The sequence below is a fragment of the Apodemus sylvaticus genome, chromosome 4, assembly GCF_947179515.1.
Source record: "Apodemus sylvaticus chromosome 4, mApoSyl1.1, whole genome shotgun sequence".
Classification (NCBI taxonomy): Eukaryota; Metazoa; Chordata; class Mammalia; order Rodentia; family Muridae; genus Apodemus; species Apodemus sylvaticus.
The window spans coordinates 40,263,645-40,284,040 of NC_067475.1; the positions used below are offsets into that span (position 1 = coordinate 40,263,645).

General features: G+C 48.4%; 1 protein-coding gene across 2 annotated transcripts in view; it reads right to left on the reverse strand.

The window, feature by feature from the left end:
• Positions 1 to 1,741: 1,741 nt before the first annotated feature.
• Bcar3 (BCAR3 adaptor protein, NSP family member) overlaps positions 1,742 to 20,396 on the reverse strand; it is a 109,134-nt gene continuing 90,479 nt past the window's right edge. For both annotated transcript variants that reach the window (XM_052179318.1, XM_052179319.1), the window contains exons 6-12: positions 19,952 to 20,055; positions 18,231 to 18,883; positions 12,705 to 12,820; positions 8,827 to 8,998; positions 7,302 to 7,413; positions 6,840 to 7,052; positions 1,742 to 2,360 (exon numbers count right to left, since the gene is read on the reverse strand). In XM_052179318.1, the coding sequence (XP_052035278.1) occupies positions 2,182 to 2,360; positions 6,840 to 7,052; positions 7,302 to 7,413; positions 8,827 to 8,998; positions 12,705 to 12,820; positions 18,231 to 18,883; positions 19,952 to 20,055 (1,549 nt within the window). In that variant the 3' untranslated portion in view covers positions 1,742 to 2,181. The remainder of the gene's footprint in view (positions 2,361 to 6,839; positions 7,053 to 7,301; positions 7,414 to 8,826; positions 8,999 to 12,704; positions 12,821 to 18,230; positions 18,884 to 19,951; positions 20,056 to 20,396) is intronic.

Consider the following 20,396-nt stretch of genomic DNA (forward strand, 5'->3'; position numbering starts at 1 on the left):
GACCACAAATAGAGGCTTATACTTGCTTATAGTAGGTTTGAGTAAATGTGCTTGTTACTTTGTCAACTTGACATAAATTGTCACCGAGGAAGAGGGAACACTATTGAGGCTTTGTCTTCATATTAGTCTCTGGGACATCTTGTAATGGCTGAGGCACGTAGGTGGTCCTGAGTTGTGTAAGAATGCAGAAGCAAGAAGCAATGCAGAAAGCTCAGTCCTCCTTGGCCTCTGTCCAGTTCAGATCCCTGCACTGAATTCCCACGCTGACTTCCCTTGCCGATGGACTCTAAAATATAAGTTGTAATAAACCCTTTTCAACCCAAGTTTGTTTTAATCAGTGTTTTATCACAGCAACAAAACAAACTAGGACAGTGTATTATGTTATAGTGTGATACACTATAGTGTAACCAATCAATCATTCTTCTAAGGATTATTTAATGTTGTGAAGAAACCTTCTGACTGGTTTTATGGCCATAAAACTTGGTGTGATTTAAATACTTAAAACAGGGCTGACTCGGATGATGGCTCAGTGGTTAAGAACACTGACTGCTCTTCCAGAAGTCCTAAGTTCAATTCCCAGCAACCATTTGGTGGCTCACAACCATCTGTAATGGGATCTGATGCCCTCTTCTGGTGTCTCTGAAGACAGTTACAGTGTACTCACATAAAATAAGTATATCTTTAAAAAAGAAAAAAAGTAGGAAAACAAGCTAGGCCCAGCACTTGGAGGCAAAGGTGAGCAGATCTCTTGTAAACTCAAGGCTACCCTGGTCTACATAGTGAGTTCTAGGACAGCCAGGACTGTATAGTGAGACCCTGTCTCAAACAAAAATGATAGGAAAACAAATAGCTAAGTCTCTGATAGTTGGTGGCAGAATATTTTAAAATCTTGTATTCTAAACTTTTTACAATGGAAAAATAGAGTATTATTTTGGGTAAGCTAAAAACCTAGAAAATGAGCCTGTAAGATTTGTGTATTTACCAGCTAGAGGAAACAGTTACTTCACGTGCTTCTTCTATATATATTTTTGTTGATTCAAGGTATAGCAAATACTATACATTCTGAAAGTGTTAGGGTTTGCCTTCTCACAGAGATTGGTGCAGTGGAAATGTCCTCTAAAAGCTCAGGTCTTTGAACACTGTGTCCCAAGTTGGTGCTGTTTGGGAAGGTCACACACAGGTCCTTGAACCTTTAGGAGGTAGAGTCTTGCTGAGGAGCCCTGTCACTGGGATTGGGCTGTTTTTATAGTCTGACCCCACTTCCTGGTCTTACTCTGGGCCCTGTGTGTAGATGAAAACATGCTTTGGGCTGACTACACTTTCCGTGCTGTGATGTTCTCTGTCCCTCTGGAACCATAAGCCAAAATCAACCCTTTCTTCCTCATGTTGATTTTGCAGAAAGTAACCAACAAACGACTTAAGAGATGCAGAAGGACCATGGATAGGAAAGCGTCGCTCCCAGTGCCCTGGGACCGTGGGCTCAGTGCACCAAGTATGTCCTGAAATAAACGGCAGCTGATATCTTGGTGTTCAGTAGGATTTTTAGCAAGAACTTGCCTTGAGTTTGAACCCAGGTCTTTTGAAGCAGTATTCCTTCTGTGTCTTGCAGCAGAAACCCTAGACTTGGAAACCATTTTTGTTAAGTTTGGTTTAATATGGAGATAGGGAAGAAAGGTCCTTAGAATCCGAGAATTAGAATTGTCATGCTAAGTTGAGTCAATATTAAAGAGACAGGATACAATTATTTCACAAAAAGATATATTTCCATTCGTGGCTATTTACAGTTTCATATTCAAAGAATATCATATAACTGATATCTTCTTCCATGTTTCATGCTTTTCTTTTAAATGCCTCTATTTACATTTATCTGACAAGGAATTAAAACTAAGATGGTGAAATACCATGATATTAAACAACCAGCAACATAGCTATGTCTTAAATTTGCTGATCAACATTAGCAATAGTTATCTTAATAATAAATTACCATTCACTTAAAAATCAGTAGTAATTTAAAACAATTCATAAATAAGTGTGCCCTGTGCAATTTACACATTTAATATCCTGTGGATATTAACAGCTTGTATCTTGTTAGACTTTGCACGTTATTACTTTATCAGATAATAAGCATGCCCAGAGAGACTGGAGATGCTCCAGGTGGCCCCAAGGTCCCCTAGACGGCTCTCACAGCTCAGCCTGCTTCCCAGAAGGAGGCTCCAGTTTCCGAGAGAGGGCGGTTAGGATCTGGTTGAACTTGTCATATCTCTCACTCTGGTTGACTTCGGCGCCCTTGCTGCCCCACAACAATCTCATCTGGAACTCAGTCTTTAAGATCTCAGTCATTTCTTCATCTGGTTGGAAATCTAGCCAAGACAAAACAGGTAAGTTCAGTACTTTCTGCCCAAAACTCAGAGGTAAACATGAACGAAAGTTTGTTTTAAAGAAGAGTTAAAATTCTAAAAAAAAACGCTTAAAGAAAAATGTGGGGCATTTGACCAGCTTTAAAGAATTCAGTCAGCTTATTCAGCCTGTGTGTCCTGTGGGCTTGTGGTGCTGGGAGGAGTCGTGGTGCCTGGCTCTTTGTCTGCAGATGTTTGTAACAATGTGACTGATGCAGAATTTACCTGACACTTTGTTCAGCTACATACCATGTGATTCAGCTATCTTAGCTGAAAAGCATGATATATGCTAGGAAAGTTACATGGTTCTAGGATACTTCCTTCATACTTCTAGGCAGCCAGTTTTTCTGTCTGGGTAGAATTCCCAACTCAGCCCATCTCTGCTTTCTGCCAAGTGATGTTGGAATAATCAACAAAGAGGACCATGGACATAAGTCACTTGGTAGAATGTTTGGCTAGTGTGCATGAAGGCCTGGGTTCACTGCAGCATAAATCAGGCATGGTGCAGATACCTGTGATCCCAGCCCCTGGGAGACGGGTGCAGGAGGATCAGGAAGTCAGGGTCGTCCCTGGTATACAGTGAACTTAAGATCAGTTTTCACTGTGAACCCTGTCTCACAATAACAGTTATTAAAAACAATCAAGTTTTGTTTTTCTTTTGGAAGTCATCCTCACATGCTGCCTCTCTGAGAATTCTGTGGCACACTCTACACTCACCCTCTGTGTGCCCAGGTGCCCCTCTCTAGGCACCTAGAGAATCACCACTTAGCTAATGCAGCACATACCACCTGTGATGAATGTGTATCACTGTCTGAGAAAGCTGCTTGCTTCTATGACAAAGCTTAAAGTTCAATTCACTCAGCACTTCCTTCCTTCCTTCAATAAAGGGCTGCTTTCTGCATCTCATTAATTCAGCCAGACTGGCTGGCCAGTAAGCTTCAGGGGCCTCGTTATTTCTGCCCACCCAAGTCTGGGGTTACAGATGTGAGTTGCTATGCCTAGATTTTTTCTTTTTTAAGATTTATTTTATTTATATGAGTACACTGTCACTGTCTTCAGACACACCAGAAGAGAGCATCAGATCCCATTACAGTTGATTGTGAGCCACCATGGTTGCTGGGAATTGAACTCAGGACCTCTGAAAGAGCAGTCAGTACTCTTAACCACTGAACCATCTCTCCAGCCCCACAGCACTTTCTAATATGCATGGGACACTTGGAGCAAGAACACAATGAAGTCTAGATAAAAATAGGTGCTGATGGTGGACATTCTTCCTTTTATTTATTCTGTCCCCGAGTAAAACACGGAAGGAGCTACAGGACTCCAGATCATCTGGATTCAGGACATTGTCTGGGGAGGAATTGGAATAATGATAATGACATTATGTATATGAGAATTCCAGGTTGGGGAAGACAGCTCAGTCAGTAGCGCTTGTTGTATGAGCAGAGAGGCCTGAGGTCAATCTCCAGAATACACACTAAAGGGCTGCACATACACAGTTGACAACTAGGACATCATAACACAAAAGCTGCTGACACGATATTCAGAAGAGCTCAAAAATAGGCAAGACAAATAGCCCAACTTTAAAAAATGTGCTCTTGAGTTCTCAAAAAAACAGAAATAGCTTAGAAACACCTTTAAAGGTGTTCACCATCCTTAGAGATTATGAAAATGTAAATTAAAACTACTTTGAGACAGGCAGTGGTGGCGCACACCTTTGATCCCAGCACTTGGGAGGCAGAAGCAGGCGGATTTCTGAGTTGGAGACCAACCTGGTCTACAGTGTGAGTTTCAGGACAGCCAGGGCTACACAGAGAAATCCTGTCTCAAAAAACAAAACGAACCCCCCAAAAGCAATAGAAACAAAACTACTTTGAGATTTCATCTTACCCCATTGTCCTAGTCAGAGTGGCTAAGATCAAGAAAACAACAGACACCAGCAAGGATGTGGGGAAAGGGGACCCTTCTTCACTGTTGAGGAATGGTGAACTGGGCAGCCACTGTAGATTACTGTGATTAATGCTCACATAGCATATGGTCCACCTATGCTACTCCTCAGCAGACACCCCAAGGACCTGACATGGTACTACACAGATACATGTTCAGTCATGCTCAGTGTGCTCTTCACAGTAGCTAGGAACTGGGAACAATCTAAGTGTCCTTGGGCTGATGGATGGACGCATAAGGGAAATGTGGTATATGTACACCATGTGATACTGTTCAGCTGCAAAGAAAGTGAAATAATGAATTCTGTAGGTAGCTGGATAGAACTAGGAAATACTATTCTGAGGGGGGCAAACAAACCCAAAAAGACAAATGCCTCAGGATGGGACAATGGTGGGTCTCTGGGGGAGCTCTAGAGAGGAACAATAGGACACAGGTGCTATGAAGGGGAAGGTTTTGTCCCTCCTCACTCCACTGTTCCCAACCTTAAAAATACACAACACACACACACCAAGGATGACTGAAAAGAACTATAGAGAAACAAATGTTCTCTTAATGTTCACTTAAATTAGTGCATGTGTATACATATATAAATATATTAAATCAAGTTGTGTCACTTGGGGTGATAATACTCCCCCCCCAAGAGCCATAGTCAATCTAACAGAAACTCCAGTGCCAGGCATAGGAAATCTCGGAGTCTGGTCCAAGGGGTTCAAGAGACTCCCAGAACTTGAACGTAAGACCCGATTGCTGGCTGGATGGTGCTGGACTGACCTGGAAGCCTCTCCGAGGACTAGCTCTCAGCACCTGTAGATGCTATGCAGGCCACCAAGTCCTGCTCAGCCTTAAAGCCCGTGAGCTACAGCTATGACTGTCATAGCAAGATAGTTCAAAGGCTGTCAGAGTGGCACTTACATCTTGGGGGTAACCAATAGCCATCTACTTGGATTAAAGGCACACTCACAGGAGGGAATTGTGCCTAGTTCTGTAAACCTAGTCAGCAACCTTGGGTTAATGAGGTCAGAGACCTGTTACCTGCACTCTCCTATCCCAGTGTAACTCCTGACTGTACTTTAAGTATCTACCCTGATATCTACAGAAGGGTGTAGCTCTTGCTGCTTATCAAAGCAGCTGCTAATGACCAACAAAAGTCCCCAATGGTCAAATGCAGAGAACAATTTATTGTGGGCTGCCCATCCCCCAGTTGGTACATCTACAATCCGGTCTCTACACCTAGGGCTCGGGGACAGCAGGGAAGAAAGAGGGTGTGGAAAGATTAAGGGCCAGGGGACCAAGATTCTGAGGTACTGTCTTCTGAATATGATGGGAAGTGAACCCATGAAATCTCAAAATTGTGATCACCTAAACACGACCTGCTCAATGGCGACACCAGCTGGCATTCAAAGTGGATGCGGGAAATTTTAGAAGGTCCCACCCCTAGATGAAGTGCCGCAGTAATTAATGGCTGCTAAGAGAAGAGGAGTCAGTCTCCTCCAGGGATCCAATCCCTGTTGGTCATCCCTTGACACATACACATATGAACAACACTAGATAGACTCAGAATGTTATATTTGCAGATACATGTATATACATATATATACATGTGTGTGTGTGTGTGTATAGTGATCTACATAGGGAGACACAGGAGGTGAAGGGAAGCATGTATGGTAGAAATTACATAAATACAGCACTCATGTATGGAATTCTCAATAATTATTTGTAAGCTGGTCTTGGCTGCCTGAGAGATGGCTCGTGGTTAAGAATGGACTGCCGTGTAGGACTGAGTTTGGCTGCTAGGACCTATGTCAGGCTACAGCTGCCTGTAGCTAGCTCACAGCGTGATCCCTCTGCCTCCCATGCACCTCCACTCAGGTTGTATGCACACCTATAGAAACATATAATTTTTTTTAAAAAGTAATTTCTGTCTCTCAAGACAGAATTTCTCTGTGTAGACTTGGCTTCATTGAAACTCACTCTGTAGACCAGACAGGCTTTGAACTCGAAGAAATCCAACTGCTTCTGCCTCCCAAGTACTGGGATTAAAGGTGTGTGTCATCACTGCACAACTTGGAAAAAAATATGTATTTAAAGAGAGCCATAGTGTGTACCTCTAATCCTCATACTGGAGAGACAGGGTTAGAAGGGTCCTTAGGACTTGTTGGCCAAGCAGCCTAGCCCCCATGGTAAGTTCCAGGCCGGTGAGGGATGCTAACTCAAAAAGGGGTGTATGGGGCCTGAAGAAGACATCTGAAGTTGACCTTTGGCTTACACGCATGCGCACACATGCATGCACGCATGAGCACCACAGTGAAACCCATTTCTTTGTATGCTCTTATACATTACCAAAAAAGGAAGTAAGAGCAGTGGCGAAGGAAAGTTGGTATCTACACCTTAATCTCTTTTGTTGGCCATTTTTCTCAAGGACATCCATGCCCTTTGTTGTTGGTTTCTTTTCCTTCTAATCCTTGTGCAGAGAAGATTCCAGAAACAAGTTCCTACCTGCCAGGATCTTCTCAGCATTCATCCTGTAGCTCTCCGAAGCCTCGGCCATGAGCCTGGCTGACGCCAAGTGGCTCAACAGAATTTCACAGCTCTCGTCATTCTTTTCCCACATGTCGGTTCCTTCAAAAGTGACAGCCTGGCGTTCCATCAGGGTCACCAGGGGCATCAGCAGTGGCACTGACACACTGCTTGCTGGGACACAGGGAGACTCTGCAGAAGAAGGATGAGAGTTCCTGACCGCGTGTTGTTGACGATCACAGACCCAGCCAGTCACCTGGGAGTCCTGAGCCACTGCTCAGCTGTAGTGCAGTGCCACTGAGGGAGCCAGCATCAGCCTTGCAGGGGCTCAGCATGTGCGCCATTAAAGCTCTGACAAGCAGAACAGGAACCGCTAGCATGAGAGAGACTTACAGACGCCCAGCCGACCGACCGACACTCCCCCTGCCCTCCTGTGCTCACCTCTGCCTTCATGCAGGATTTTGCTAAAGGGCTTCAACTGCTTTTCATAGAGGATGGCTGTTTGGGTGTAGTGGTGCCTCAGAGCGGTCCATGTTTTCTCTAACCTTGTGATCTGGAGGAAGGAAAGGTTATTGTTTCAGAAAGGCTCTTTTAAAAAAAAAATACCTTTCTGCTTAAGTGTTGGAATAGGAGATGGATGAGCAGGAAGTTGTCAGAGCAGCTGTGGGAGGTAACTCCTCTGCCCCATTCCACACTGCTCCGATGACATTGATACACAGGGCTTGCATGTGTGTATCTATACATACTTTAAAAAATAAATGCCTAAAACTATCTCACTGTAGTTATTTTGTGTGTATGTCAAAGGACAACTAGTGAATGGATTTTTCCCTACCGTGTGATTCCAAGAAATTTCTGGTAAGGGCTCTTAATCTGTTCAGCATCTTGCTTTTAAGGTGGTGTTGTTTGTTTTTAATGAAGAGAATTATGTGCCAAGTGTGCTCTGACTTCCAGGACATATGACTGCAGCTGGTCCCTCGGTGGCAAGGAGGGCTACGGATGAGCATCTGGCAGGATTTTGGAGCTAATCTGTGTCTAGGAAACAGCCAAGATAAAGACCCCCACAGTGGTGACACTGCTGCCCAGACCTGGCTGGCAGGACTGACTCTACACTCAGAGTTCTGCAAGCACTCCCATGAGGGAGAGCACACAGCAGATCTCACCTCCTTCACAGTGGAGGCCATGGTGTTTGATAAGCTTCTGAAAGCATCCAGCATCTGCCAATGCACACAAAGTCAAGAGACCCTACCTGAGATATTCTAGCTGAGGAGCTATGATCAGTGAGAGAGCTAGACAACTTCCTAAAGTACCTTGGGGAAGATACTTTGAAACAAATCAAGTTTAGAGCAGTGGTGCTCATCCTTCCTCATGCTACATATAATGCCCTGTAATAAAGTTCCTCGTATTATGGTGGCCTCCCCCCAACCATAAAATGTTACTTCATAACTATAACTTTGCCATTGTTACAGATCGTGATGTAAATATCTGATATGTAGGATATCTGGCATGTAACCCCTTTGATGCCCAAAGAAGTTGTAATCAGAGATTGAGGACTGCTGGTTTAGGGAATCTCTGATACAAGCTCCTTAGATGCCTCAGTTTCCCCAGTCATTATACCAACTAGCCACATCCCTGATGACCGGATGCAGCATCTGTCATGCCACGAACTCCAGTGTGCTGCCTTGCCCTAACTGGTTCTTCAGGAATATTACTTGTTAGTAGTGAGGCTAACTCTTCCAAGTATAATTGTTATTATGCATCGAAGATGATTTATAGAACTATCAGCAGTTATCAGTGTTTTTACAAACAGAAGCAGAACATTGCGAACAATTCTCTTCACTGCCTGTCCCCGCCGCCACTTTCGTGAACATTTAGTTCATCTTTAGAGGTTGGCAGGAGTAGTCAGGTGTGTGTGGTGACGTGTTGAATGCACACTTGCATGGGAGGCTGCACCAAGTCAGCATCTCACCTGAGGCATCTCCAGGGCTTTCATGATGGCTGAGAAGGAATAGAGGTCTCCCATGGTGTCCTTCAGTTCCACGGCCACCTGGATGATCTTATTGAGGGTGCCCGCTCGGTTCTCCAGTGTGCCCGTGCAGCCAAGAATGTCCACAGCAATGCCGATGGCCATGGTGTTGTGTCTAAGTAGGAGAAGACTGAGGGTCAGGCTTGGGCCAACAAGACGAGGAGAAAATGGCCCTAATCATCCAGGAGGGCTATTTGTGTGCCACTGGCTGGGAGCCAGTTTGGAAAGCTGATCTCGCTAAAGTCCATCCCGCACCAGGCAAAGAATGCACCTGAATTCAGAAAGTAAGATACCCTAGGACATAAATCAGGGGCAACCCTGAGCATGGGACCATGGGGAGGACCTCCTCAGAAATGCATGCAGCTACATGTTCTCTCGCTTGCCAGGAGAGGCCTGAGGAGATACCAAGTCCCCCTGAGGAAGCCTGGAGCTCCACTTAGTGGGGATAGAAAGGGGGGAGTGGCGGGGGTTGGGGGGGAAGAATATGAGCTTGCTTCCTGATGTCATGGGTATTAGAACAAGAGGAGGGGGAGGGGAGAAGAGCGTTCTGCAGCCCAGCACAGGCTCCACGGAGAGACCTGAGTGGAGCGGTAAACAAAGACTGAAAGACAGGCAGGAATTGGCTACAAGGTCAGACCCTAATAAAACAGACTATTTACTCCCCCACCCACAATTCTTCCTTTTTCTCACCCTAAATTACAAGGGTCACACTCAAGAGCCTTAGGGCAGGAAACACGGGTGACTTTTCTGTAGATAACAATGGGAGCCTATGTGCAGGATCTGTGGTGGCAGGAAGCTCAGACAGTGACCTGTTCCTTCCCCTCCACAATCTGAACCCAGGAATTCACTGCATTGGGCCAAAGTTGTCTTAATCTTCCAAGCTACTGTGCAAGTGCTGGGAGTCAGTCTGTAGCTATGGTCCCTAAGATAGCCCGTGCCTTTGGAACTCCAGGGTCCTACTCTGAAAGCTCATAACTGGGGCTGCTATTCCTGGCTGTGGGGTGTGTGTGTGTGTGTGCACTTGCAAAGCAGGGGCAAGATTTGTGGGCACAAGAATAACTAACTCTAACTCACACCCCCCTCCCATGCCCACAAGGTGCTGGAGACTGAACCCAGGCACATCCAGAGCAAGCACTCTACTCCTGAGTTATGTCCCTAGCCCATGTTAACCTTTGAGTCAGGGTCCCATTAATTTGCCTCCTCAGTTACTAAATTTGTGGTCCTCCTGCCTTAGTCCCCTGTACAAGCTATAACTGACAAGCTTGTCCCCATCCGACCTGGCCACCTTGATTTATTTTCTCTGTTTGTCCCATCTCTTTCTTTTTCTCCCAACTATGTCCCATTCCTGATTTCTTATCTTTCTAACCAATGAGTCTAACCAGATTCCCAGGTAAGCTTCATGTATTTGTTGAAGAGTTGTATCTCTTAGTAAAGTATTAACAATGTCAATTCAGCCCCACACTGCAGGTGTTTCTTTCCACTAACAATGAACCAGTTTCCCCTGCTCCACTCGTGTGTGTGCTAACAGTGGCTAAGTGGCTAATGACAATCACTTGCTCACCATCTGCTGGGGACTTCCTGGTGCTGGTGCTGTGTGAGAATGACTCAGTGTGTGGCTTACATGTCGGGCCAGCGGCTAGCCATACCCACATCTTACCAGCTTTGCCTGCCCAGGGATGAGATAGTAAGTTAGATGTCAGGGGTAGTTTTATGTTTGATTCCAGATTCGGGGCTCCTAAGCCTTCATTTGGTTAACACACTAACTAGTCAAACTATCCCCCAGGCTCCATGAGTAGATCCCACAGCCAGAGACAGAAACAAATTAGGGTGCAAGGGTCTCGGCAAGCAGCAAAAAGGAGCAATCCTGAGAGAGCAGAAGTCAGAAGACAAGCAAGAGAGCGGCCCCGGCAGCTGCTGGCCTGGCTTAGGCCCGGGCGCAGGCCCCAACGCACCTCTCAGGTTAGAAAAACAACAGTGTCTGCAGAGTCCAGATTGCAGTGAATCTACTCGGAATGAGGAAGTGAGGGTGACCACTCCACCCAGACAACAACGGGAAGAGACATGCTGTGGGCATGAGGAGGAGGAGGAGGAGGAGGAGGAGGAGGAGGAGGAGGAGGAGGAGGAAACTGAAGTGAGAAGTCTTGTCAAGGAAAGCAGGTGGCTCAGAAGTCAGACATGAGATTCCCCAAAGCTTGCCTGAACAAAGTTGGGGGACATTTTCTAACACATCTGTCCTCCTCCTGACCCCCCACTTCAGCCTCTGCTTCCCTCAAAGCCACTTGCTTTATGTTGTTTTTATTTGTTGTGACCATATCTCCATATATAACCTAGGCTGGATTCCCTGTATATATGCCATATACTCCCTGCATATATGCCATATACTCCCTGCATATATGCCATATACTCCCCGTATATATGCCATATACTCCCTGCATATGACAGACTGACTTGGAATTTATGGTCCTCTGCTTTACCAATGCTGAAGTTACAGACAGGCCAACCCACACTCATTTTTATAAAGTTGTATGGAATGAAACCTTTACTCCCCTAGGCCAACAGCTGCTTGTACAAGTGGATATTAACACTTAAATTTAAAATTTTTCATCTCTCGGTTCCCTCTACCACTCACGCACAGTGGCCACAACAGTCAGTGGTTTGAGCACATTCCTGCACCATAGAAAACTCAACTGGCCAGGGCTGTACACAAGAATATCATGGAAGCTATAACAGTCATGTCTACTGGGAAATAATTTGCACACTGGTGAGCATGAGGGAGGGGGAGAGAGAGAGAGAGGAAGAGGCAGGCCAGCTTTTGTTTTAATATGAAAATCTAGTCTTGTGTTTCTTGTCTTAAGAGCGTATCTCATCTTGCAGCATTCCATGTTCAAGGCATGCTTTCGTTTTGTTTCATGGTTTGTTTACTGTTTGTGAAAAGCCTTTATGATATGGCCTTGGCCGGACTTAATCACCCTGCCTCAGCCCCCAAGTACTGAGATTACAGACAGCTGTGTGGTTCACCGAGCACCTAGTGTGGTGGTGTGGGTACTGTCGACTGGAGAGAATCCAGACTCAGCCGGTAGCTGGGCCCCTGGGGGACTTCATCAGCTGAGGTGGGAAGCCTCGGCCCTGAGGTGGTGGCTCTCCCAGGCTGGGACCCTGCTCTCTGTACGGAGAGGGGTGTGGAGCAGCAGCTGGCATTCCTGACTGAAGGCAGTGACCACAGCTTTCCAGTTCCTGCTGTCTTGACTTCCCCACCACGAGGGACTGTGAACTGAAATAATCCCTTTCTGGGGCTGCTTTTGCCAGGGTAATTTAGTACAGCAACAAGACAAGAAACTAAGTACCCCGGGGCTTACAGTGTTTCTGAAGAATAGCAGCATGGTTTGAAAGCCCTGGGCTCCCCAGCCCTCCTGTCCACCCCTTGAAGGGCAGAATCCCTTCTCCTCAGTCTATCCCCATCGACTGATCGATCGTAACTAATTCATCAAGAGGTCTTAAGCTTCAGAGACCCTGGGAGTTGCACCTGAGGGGAGGAAAGCAGCAGGAAGGTGCAGTTCTGGCTGCAGTCACACCACAGCCTCAAACAAGGCCGCTCTCCAGCCACTGCTCGGAAAGGGGGCAAGGGAGGCGAGATGTCCCGGGCTGGGGCTGCACTGTCTGCTCACCCTCAGGTATTCTACAGCTCAGGCCTGAGGAGAGTCCTGCGCACCCTGGAATGACACGACTCCGGGACATTGATGCTGCTCCTCTCTCCCTCCCTCAGCATCCTGCTGCACGGCCACCGTGAGGAGCGGACACTGGAGCGCAGAGAGTGTGCTCACCTTTCAATAATGTCCAGGCGCAGCTGGCGTCCGTGAGGCAAGGTAATGAGTTCCAGTCCCGAGCTCACTCCCATGCTCCTCTTCATGTCCTCAGAGACTTCTAGTATCCTAGCAACCTGTGAGGAGCCGAGGAGAGAGTCGCTGGATCAGGAAGTGTGTCGAGGAAAGAAAGAAATACAGTACGTGGACACCCCGTGGCTGCGGATGGGATGTGCTTGGGTTTCTTTGAGTGGCAGCATGAGAACTGTTTGAAGAATCTTAATATACATAATAAAATATAAAACTGGGTGAGGAGTGGGGGAAATAGTTTGGTCTGGGTCTCACCAGTCTAGCGGCAAGCCCCAGTTCCACAGGACACCTACACACACACACACACATACATACACACACACACACACACACACACACACATGCGCGCACACACGCACGCACGCATGCATGCACACACACACTCTTAGTGGGCAAAGGACTGACTAAATGGTCTGTACAGTCTAAAGATCTGGTACGCATTCCAGCCCAGCCAGGGAACTAATCATTTGTTCTGCTCGGGCCTGACACAGGCTAGATCCTGGCAAGACACTTTGCTGCCAACAAGGCTGAGTGTGTGTGGAGCCCACCAGACTCTTCAGTGGAAAAGCAGCGTGTCGTCCAAGTTCCCCTCTGCTCTGGGCCCTACCATTCATGTTCTCATTTAACAGCCGCGGCTGGCTGCTCTTGCCCTTAATTAGGCCTCTCCAGGGTGCAGTAAGTGTACCTTACGCCTGGAAGCCATTAAAAACATATGCGGTGATTGGAAACCAAGACTCCCACATCTTCTCCACAGAGGTTTCCCTGAAAGAAAATCTTTCTTTGTCCAAGCCAACTCTCATCTCAACCCAATTCTTTGCTTTTCTCTCATTGATTAAATTCATTTTTTCGGTTTCTTACAGTGTGATTTTTTTTTTTTTACCATCTCATTTCTAACACGCATAACCACATTTGAATGGAATCAGATGTCAGACCTGGCCGTTTCTTAGTATACAGCACACGGAAATGTCACAGTGGAGTGAGCTGTATCTCTAAACTGGGGCCACGCTGGCTTACTGACATACTGCAGTGTGACCCTGGGATCCAGGACCCCTAACCAAGTCTGGACATGGTTCCGAGCTTCCTGAGGTGGGCTGTCTTCTACCATAATCACGCCAGACATGTAAACGGTGCAGAGATCTTCATAGTATGCCTCACAAACAAAGGTCTGGAAGTTCAACAGTTATTAAACCTGACCTGAAACTCCCACAGCTGAGCAAGGCAACTCCTGTCAGCCCTGGGGGAAGAACATGAGGTCCTGGCTGACAGGAGTTGGGTGGCACCCAGGACAGGACTTGGGATTCAGGCTAGGCTCCCCACTGCAGGTGAGATTCACCCCTCTCAAGGGCTTTGCTAAGGATTCAGATGACTATTTGAAGGTACAAGTTGTGGAAAGGGGGTGATTTTGGCCCGATCTCAGCAAACAGCAGTCCACCTTGACCACAGCAAGGCATTCCATACGTTTCACATGTTTAGCCCATCATCCTGCCAGAGAGTCTAAGCCCTGCTCCTCTTTGGCATGCGCTACAACCCATGCCCTCTATGTAGTAGGCCTCAGAGGCTCACCACTGACGTAGTTTTCTTCTGGAAGCACTGGCAGGCATCCTGACAGCAAGAAGCCTCTAGTCGGAATTAAGTGTCAGTCACCCATCACCAGGTCTCTTTCCTGAGCTATATATACTTTCTAGGGCTGAGCTGGAAGACTGGGGATGTTGAGAGCTCACTGGGGTCCAGGCTAAGTCCTCTGTAGGATTAGAGGCAGAGGGTGTGCTGACTGTGGCAGGGCAGGGTGGCACGAATGTCCTAAGGCAAGACACTCTTGCCGCCACTCTCTGGACCCATTCGTCTATGTTTAAGACCCCTGTGGTATCCTGAGGACCCCTGATGGGGATCTGGCCTGGCCCTCCTCTCAGCTACCAAGAGGCCGAAAAGGCAATCAGGCCACCAGGCCCAATCACTGGGTGTTCTGGCTCTGCTGTCCCCAGCACAGAGGACTCAGACCTGCGCCCACGCACACATGGGCTTGATGGTAAAGTGCTATAACTGCAAGATCCTGTGTGAGCCCAGATGCAAACGCTGAGGACAACAATCAGGCCCTTCCCAGCCCACCCCATCGCCCCATTCTTTGATGCAGAAATGAATCCCATTTAGACCACCCCCCCCACCCCGTCCCCACAGCTTGTGACAGCACTGCAAGCCGCTTTCTACAGTCACCTTGCCAACGGCTCAGCCTTCCAAAGTCATCTCGGTTGGCCATGATCTCTAGCTTCAAGCCCTTGCTCAAGCCTAGGGGGTCCAGACACCCCTGCCAGAGCGTTTCCTGGCCATGGTGCGGTCCAAGTTCCTGTATCACATCTCCTCTCATCCCATTCCCACCACACAGCAGGTCGGTCCAGGATAGAGACGCCAGTGAGCCGGGCACACAGCAGATGCTCAATCAAGGCTGAACACGTGACACTGATCAACACTTAGTGCTTTACCCTGGGCCAGGCAAAGTGCCCAGGGCTTCAAATATCTTCTCTCCATCTTTACTGACCACCTGGGTGGCCGGCATTCCATTGCACACATGGAGAGAGAAAGAGGACCATGCAGCTGCTATCGGACAATGGAGGGACTTGGAATCATCCGTAAAGGCCAAGTTCTTAACTGGGGGACTTCTCTTCCACATTCAAAGACAGTAGGTGGCAGCGTGGCTGTGCCCCGTGAGGGCAAGGGAGGGAGGCGCAAGCAGTGCCCATCTGCAGGCGGCAGGGGCCCTGACTGGGGTGCTGGACACGGATGGGCTGGAGTTTGCGGTGTACTGGGCCCACCCACTATCCTGATGCAGCTGTCCCTGAACCGTGTGCTGGGGGGAGGGGGGAATGGGCACATGGCCCCAGATGCTGCCCCAGGCCTGCTTCTGCCTCCTGGGCGGCTCCACTCGCTGCTGCTACCTTTACAGTGGGAAGAGTTTCCTGCTGGAGACACTGGCCTGCCTGGTAGGAGGTCTGGGAGAAGAGCGAGAGTGGAGGAAAGAATGTGGATGACTGAACAGAGCCTTGCCCAGGAGGCTGGGGAACAGAGTCTAGGCTGCTTTCTCTCTGCTTGCTGGGGACTCCCAAGAAACCTATCTTCAATGAAACCTGAAGACAGATATGGGAGGAGGACCAGGAGGAGGACAAACCGCTCAGGGCAGGAAAAGCAGGAGCACTGCATACTTGTCCAGTGACATCAGACTCGGGCTCTCCTTCGAAGGATGTCACCAGCAGTGGGAAGCTTCCAGACCTGTGAGGAGTAGGCAGGCATCTCCCCATTCTCTCCTTCTAGACACTCAAGGCCTCACAGACAGCCAAGGGCTCGCTGCCCCCCAGGAAAGGAGCTGTTCTCTAAGTACAGACCCCTGTGTGTACAAGGGGCTTCCTCCTGGGGCTTGTGGGGGGCGGGCAGGCGGGCTCACATAGGTGTGAATCTCACTCACCTCTGGTCTGCTGGCTTGGTGCTGAATGCTCAGACCCAGGGCCCAGCCTGACTGACTTGCTGGGACAGGAGCGCTCAGTCCTCTCTTGCCACCACCAGATAGTAGGTAAGGATTTAACATGGCCAATCATCTGCCTACCTGTGTGTTCTGCACAAGGCTGCCCAGTCACCAGAGTGAACAAGCCCTGTTCTTTCCCAGCAGTCGTATTCCCGTGGAGCCTTCCCCCTCCCCCAGCCTGCTCAGCAGGGACACGCCCTCCTTCCTCTGTGAGCATGGGTGACACCCTCAGCCATAGGCACTGACTTACAGTGGTCTTCTAGTTAGCTTTCCAGTCCTGGACTCAGGAAAAGAGCTCTTTCCACCAGGGTTATTCAGTGACCCTCCGGTTTATTCTGGGAGTCCTTTATCAGTCCCCAAACTCCCTGGGGTATGGCAAGGATAGATTTACAGCCAGGACTCCTGACACGGGAAGGAATAAACCTATCCTTTGAAACTCATGGCCTTCTCTGAGTTGAATGAAACAGGTACCAACTGCTATATACCAATGAAACAAGTACCAACTGCTATACACCAAGAAGGCGTGCTAAGCCCAAGATGCCCATTGTCTAAGGGAAGCCAAGAGCGTACAGATCACCTGCTCCTGAAGCAAATGCCCCTGTTAAATATGAGGATGGGGCTGGAGAGATGGCTCAGCGGTTAAGGGCACTGGCTGCTCTTCCCAAGGTCCTGAGTTCAATTCCCAGCAACCACATGGTGGCTCACAATCATCTGTAATGGGATCTGATCCCTTCTTCTGTTGTGCATGAAAACAGCACTCATATACATAAAATAAATAAATAAATCTTTTTTTTTAAAGCAGGAAACAAAGATGATAAAAACGTACATAAATATGGAGTGAGAGTCAGGCTTGGAAGTGCATCCATGTGTGATAAACAGTGTTATTAACGAATGCTAAGAAGCCTGGCATTACCAAGCCTTGTCAGCGATGATCATTAGGAAGCTGGAGTTTCTAAATTAGCTTTTAATTTTTTATTTTATTTTATGTATATGTGTCTTTTGTTTGCATGTATGTTTTTGAAACACATGTGTGGGTGGTGCCAAAGACACCAGAAAGGGGGTGTCAGATCCCCTGGACCTGGAGTTACACACATGCTGAAAGCTGCCTTGTGGGTGCTGGGAATCAAATAGAGGCCCAGCGCTCTTCACCACCGAGACGTTTCTCTAGCCTGAGTTTTGAGATTTTTTTTTTAAAATTACATTTAGAGTGTGTGTGTGTGTGTGTGTTCATGTATATATACCACAATGTGTGTACAGGTCAGAGGGTAACTTGCAGAAGCTGGTCCTCTCTCTACCTTGTGGGTTCTGGGGAATGTATTCAGGTTGTGACTTGTCCGCCAGCTCTGGATACCCGATGAGCCACCTCACTGACCCCGGAAACTGGATTTTGTAGGATTTTTATCTTTTCTTCTAATCTGCATCTTACAATTTTTTAACTTGAACAATTCTTGTAAAAAAAAAAATCAAGTTGAAGATGATTATCATAAAGGTCATATCAGAAATTAAATAAATATGCCATGTCCGTGTATAATGCATAGTAGAATAAAATAGCAAGGGCCCTGCCACTCCAACAGCCAGGCTTTCTGCGGCCCTCCCCCGCCCCCAGCCGTTCAGGTTCTGTCAGGGCTGAGGGGAGTCCTTAACGAAGGAGGGAGGAGGAGGAGGAGGAGGAGGAGGAGAGGAGGAGGAAGAGTCCCAGACACTCTTGTCTTTAGCAGGTTGGGTTCAGGGGCAGGTCTGCCCTCCCTCTGTCCAAGGTGAAGTCTACCAGTTCCCTGCTGGGCAAAGGTTGCTCTGACAGTGGTTCCCACCCTGCAAATAAATCTCCACACCTGCGTTACTGGCTGGCTCTTTTCCCTATGACAAAGCATCTACCCAGCAAGGCAGGGCATAGCCAGGTAGACCCCCTTAAAAGTGACGGAAGGGGACAGCAGCCGAGCACTGACCTTGCAGTCCACGCTCAGCATGTGCTGTGCAATGACCCTGGCATCGTGGTTGGTGAACAGCTCTTTTGCGTGCTTCAGCATGGCCGTTTCCAGGGGCTTGTTCTCTGGAGGCAGAAGCTTGGACTCAAAGTCATTGGGTCTGAATGACGACACGGTCTCCACGAGAGGTGGCACAAACTTGGTCTTGTCCTCCTGACCCTCCTCCGTCTGCGCTGCCGGTGGATCCCAATGCCTCGCTTGGTCATCCCCATCAAGGATCAAGTAGTTGATGCCAGAGTTCCGGGGACCTGCTGTCCCATTCTGTTTGGCTGTGAGCAGCATCTCGTGGCTGTCGTGAGCTTGAAAGGGAAGCTTGGCTCCCCTGTCGCAGCCCACCGCAAAGGTGGGGTTCAGTTCACAGTAGCCGGCCTCTGAGCTGAGCCAGGGAGATGGAGAGGGGGGACCCTTGAGGAAGGGCGCCTTGCAGGGCTTTGGGGGTGGCTTGGGGCACAGCTGGCTGTCTGATCCCCGAAGCGCCTCTCCTGCCCTAGCATCTGAAGAGAACCTTCGTACCAGTGCCGGACTCAGAGTGGGCTCGCTGCCAGTCCTGAACACGGGAGAGTTGGGGCAAGGGCTTGTGTCCATACTCGGAGCCTGGGGGGGCAGCTTGCAGCCTGTGGAGGACAAAAAAAGGTCAGAGAAAGCTCGGTGGTCTGGAGGACAGAAAACAAAATGGGAATAACCGCTCCCCACTCTCAGCCTATGCCCTTGGGTTCCCCTCTCGGCCACAAAAGAAAACACGGTGACTTTCTCACGGCAGGTCTGGTTTGTGGCAGCCGAGAACACTGTGAAGGCCTTCCTGGCTACGCCTCACTCTAGAGGTGACTCTAAATCCCGGGGAGGGAGGGCTGGGCTCTAACACCATTTTATGGTCATAGCAGGTTGGGACAGTCAGAACAAGGAAACGCATCTTGGGCAGTGAATAATAGCACAACCCCGTCAGAAGAAATAGAAACCTTCAGTCACACAGCATGAAGGGCCCTGAGTCACAAAGTCAGGATGCGTCTCAGGCAGCATTAAAGAGAGAGCAAGAGATGCAAGGAAGATAGACACACGTAGATAAGCCGAGCAAACACAAGAGGAACGCTGGGAAAAGGCACTCTGTGGCCCAGTGGAAGGTTACTTATTAAAAGAAATAGAAAACCGTCCCACGGGCACTAAATGCTTATGGAGTTCCCAAGTCCACGCCCCACCATTTTTTTCCTGGCCATGAAAAGAACACAGCGAAGCAGTGAGGTGTCTGTGGACAGCTGCTCCATGAGCAGCCCCAAGACCGACTGAGGCGCTGATGGGGCGGGAGGGGGGCCATGATGACCCCCATCTTCTCTCATGATGACCAACCACCACCCATCAACAGGGTTTGAAATGTCAAACTCCTGGGTACAAATGCTAGGTGACCCTCTTACTCAGTACCTTAATTCCTCAGTTTCCCCAGCTGTAAAATGAGGATAACTGTGCCTACTTTGAAGGCTGATTATGAGGCTTAAAGTGCTTGGATGTGTAAAGCTTCAAACTTAGCGAGCTGTAACCAGGCAGCTCTGCCAACCTCCCCCCTCCCCCCCCCCCCCAAGCCGAGGGCATGGAATCTGCAAACCCCGGGGCCTGTTTGGGCAGAAACAGTTCAAGGGCACCCGGGGCTGTGCCACCCACCACCTCATGGCCTGACACTCCCCCACACCTACCTATTGGCAGGTGACTCTCCGACTGGTGAGCTTTGAGGGCTAAGGCCTTCCGGTCCTGCACGTGATCCAGGCTGGCCGGCTGACTGCCACTCTTCTCCCTATTCCTGAAGCCCGAGACCAGGCAGAACCGCGTCATTAAGCAGTAAAAACAAAACAAAACAAAACAAAAAACCTCAATTAGACAACGTCACGGAAAGTTAAGGAAAGAAAGCTCCCAGAATGACACGGCAGCGCAGATTCTAACAGTAAAGGCCAGAGAGGAGGAGCCACTGACTAGGGTGTGCCGAGTCCCCGGGGCCAGAGCAGCTCCGTCCTGGGCTCCGTCCTCAGCCCCTTCCATCCTGTAGGGAAAAGTTTCTGAATGGGTCACAGTCCTCTGGGGAGTAGTGGGAAGGCATCTGATGATCTGGAATGTGTACTTAAAAAAAAAAAAAAGGCCTAACTG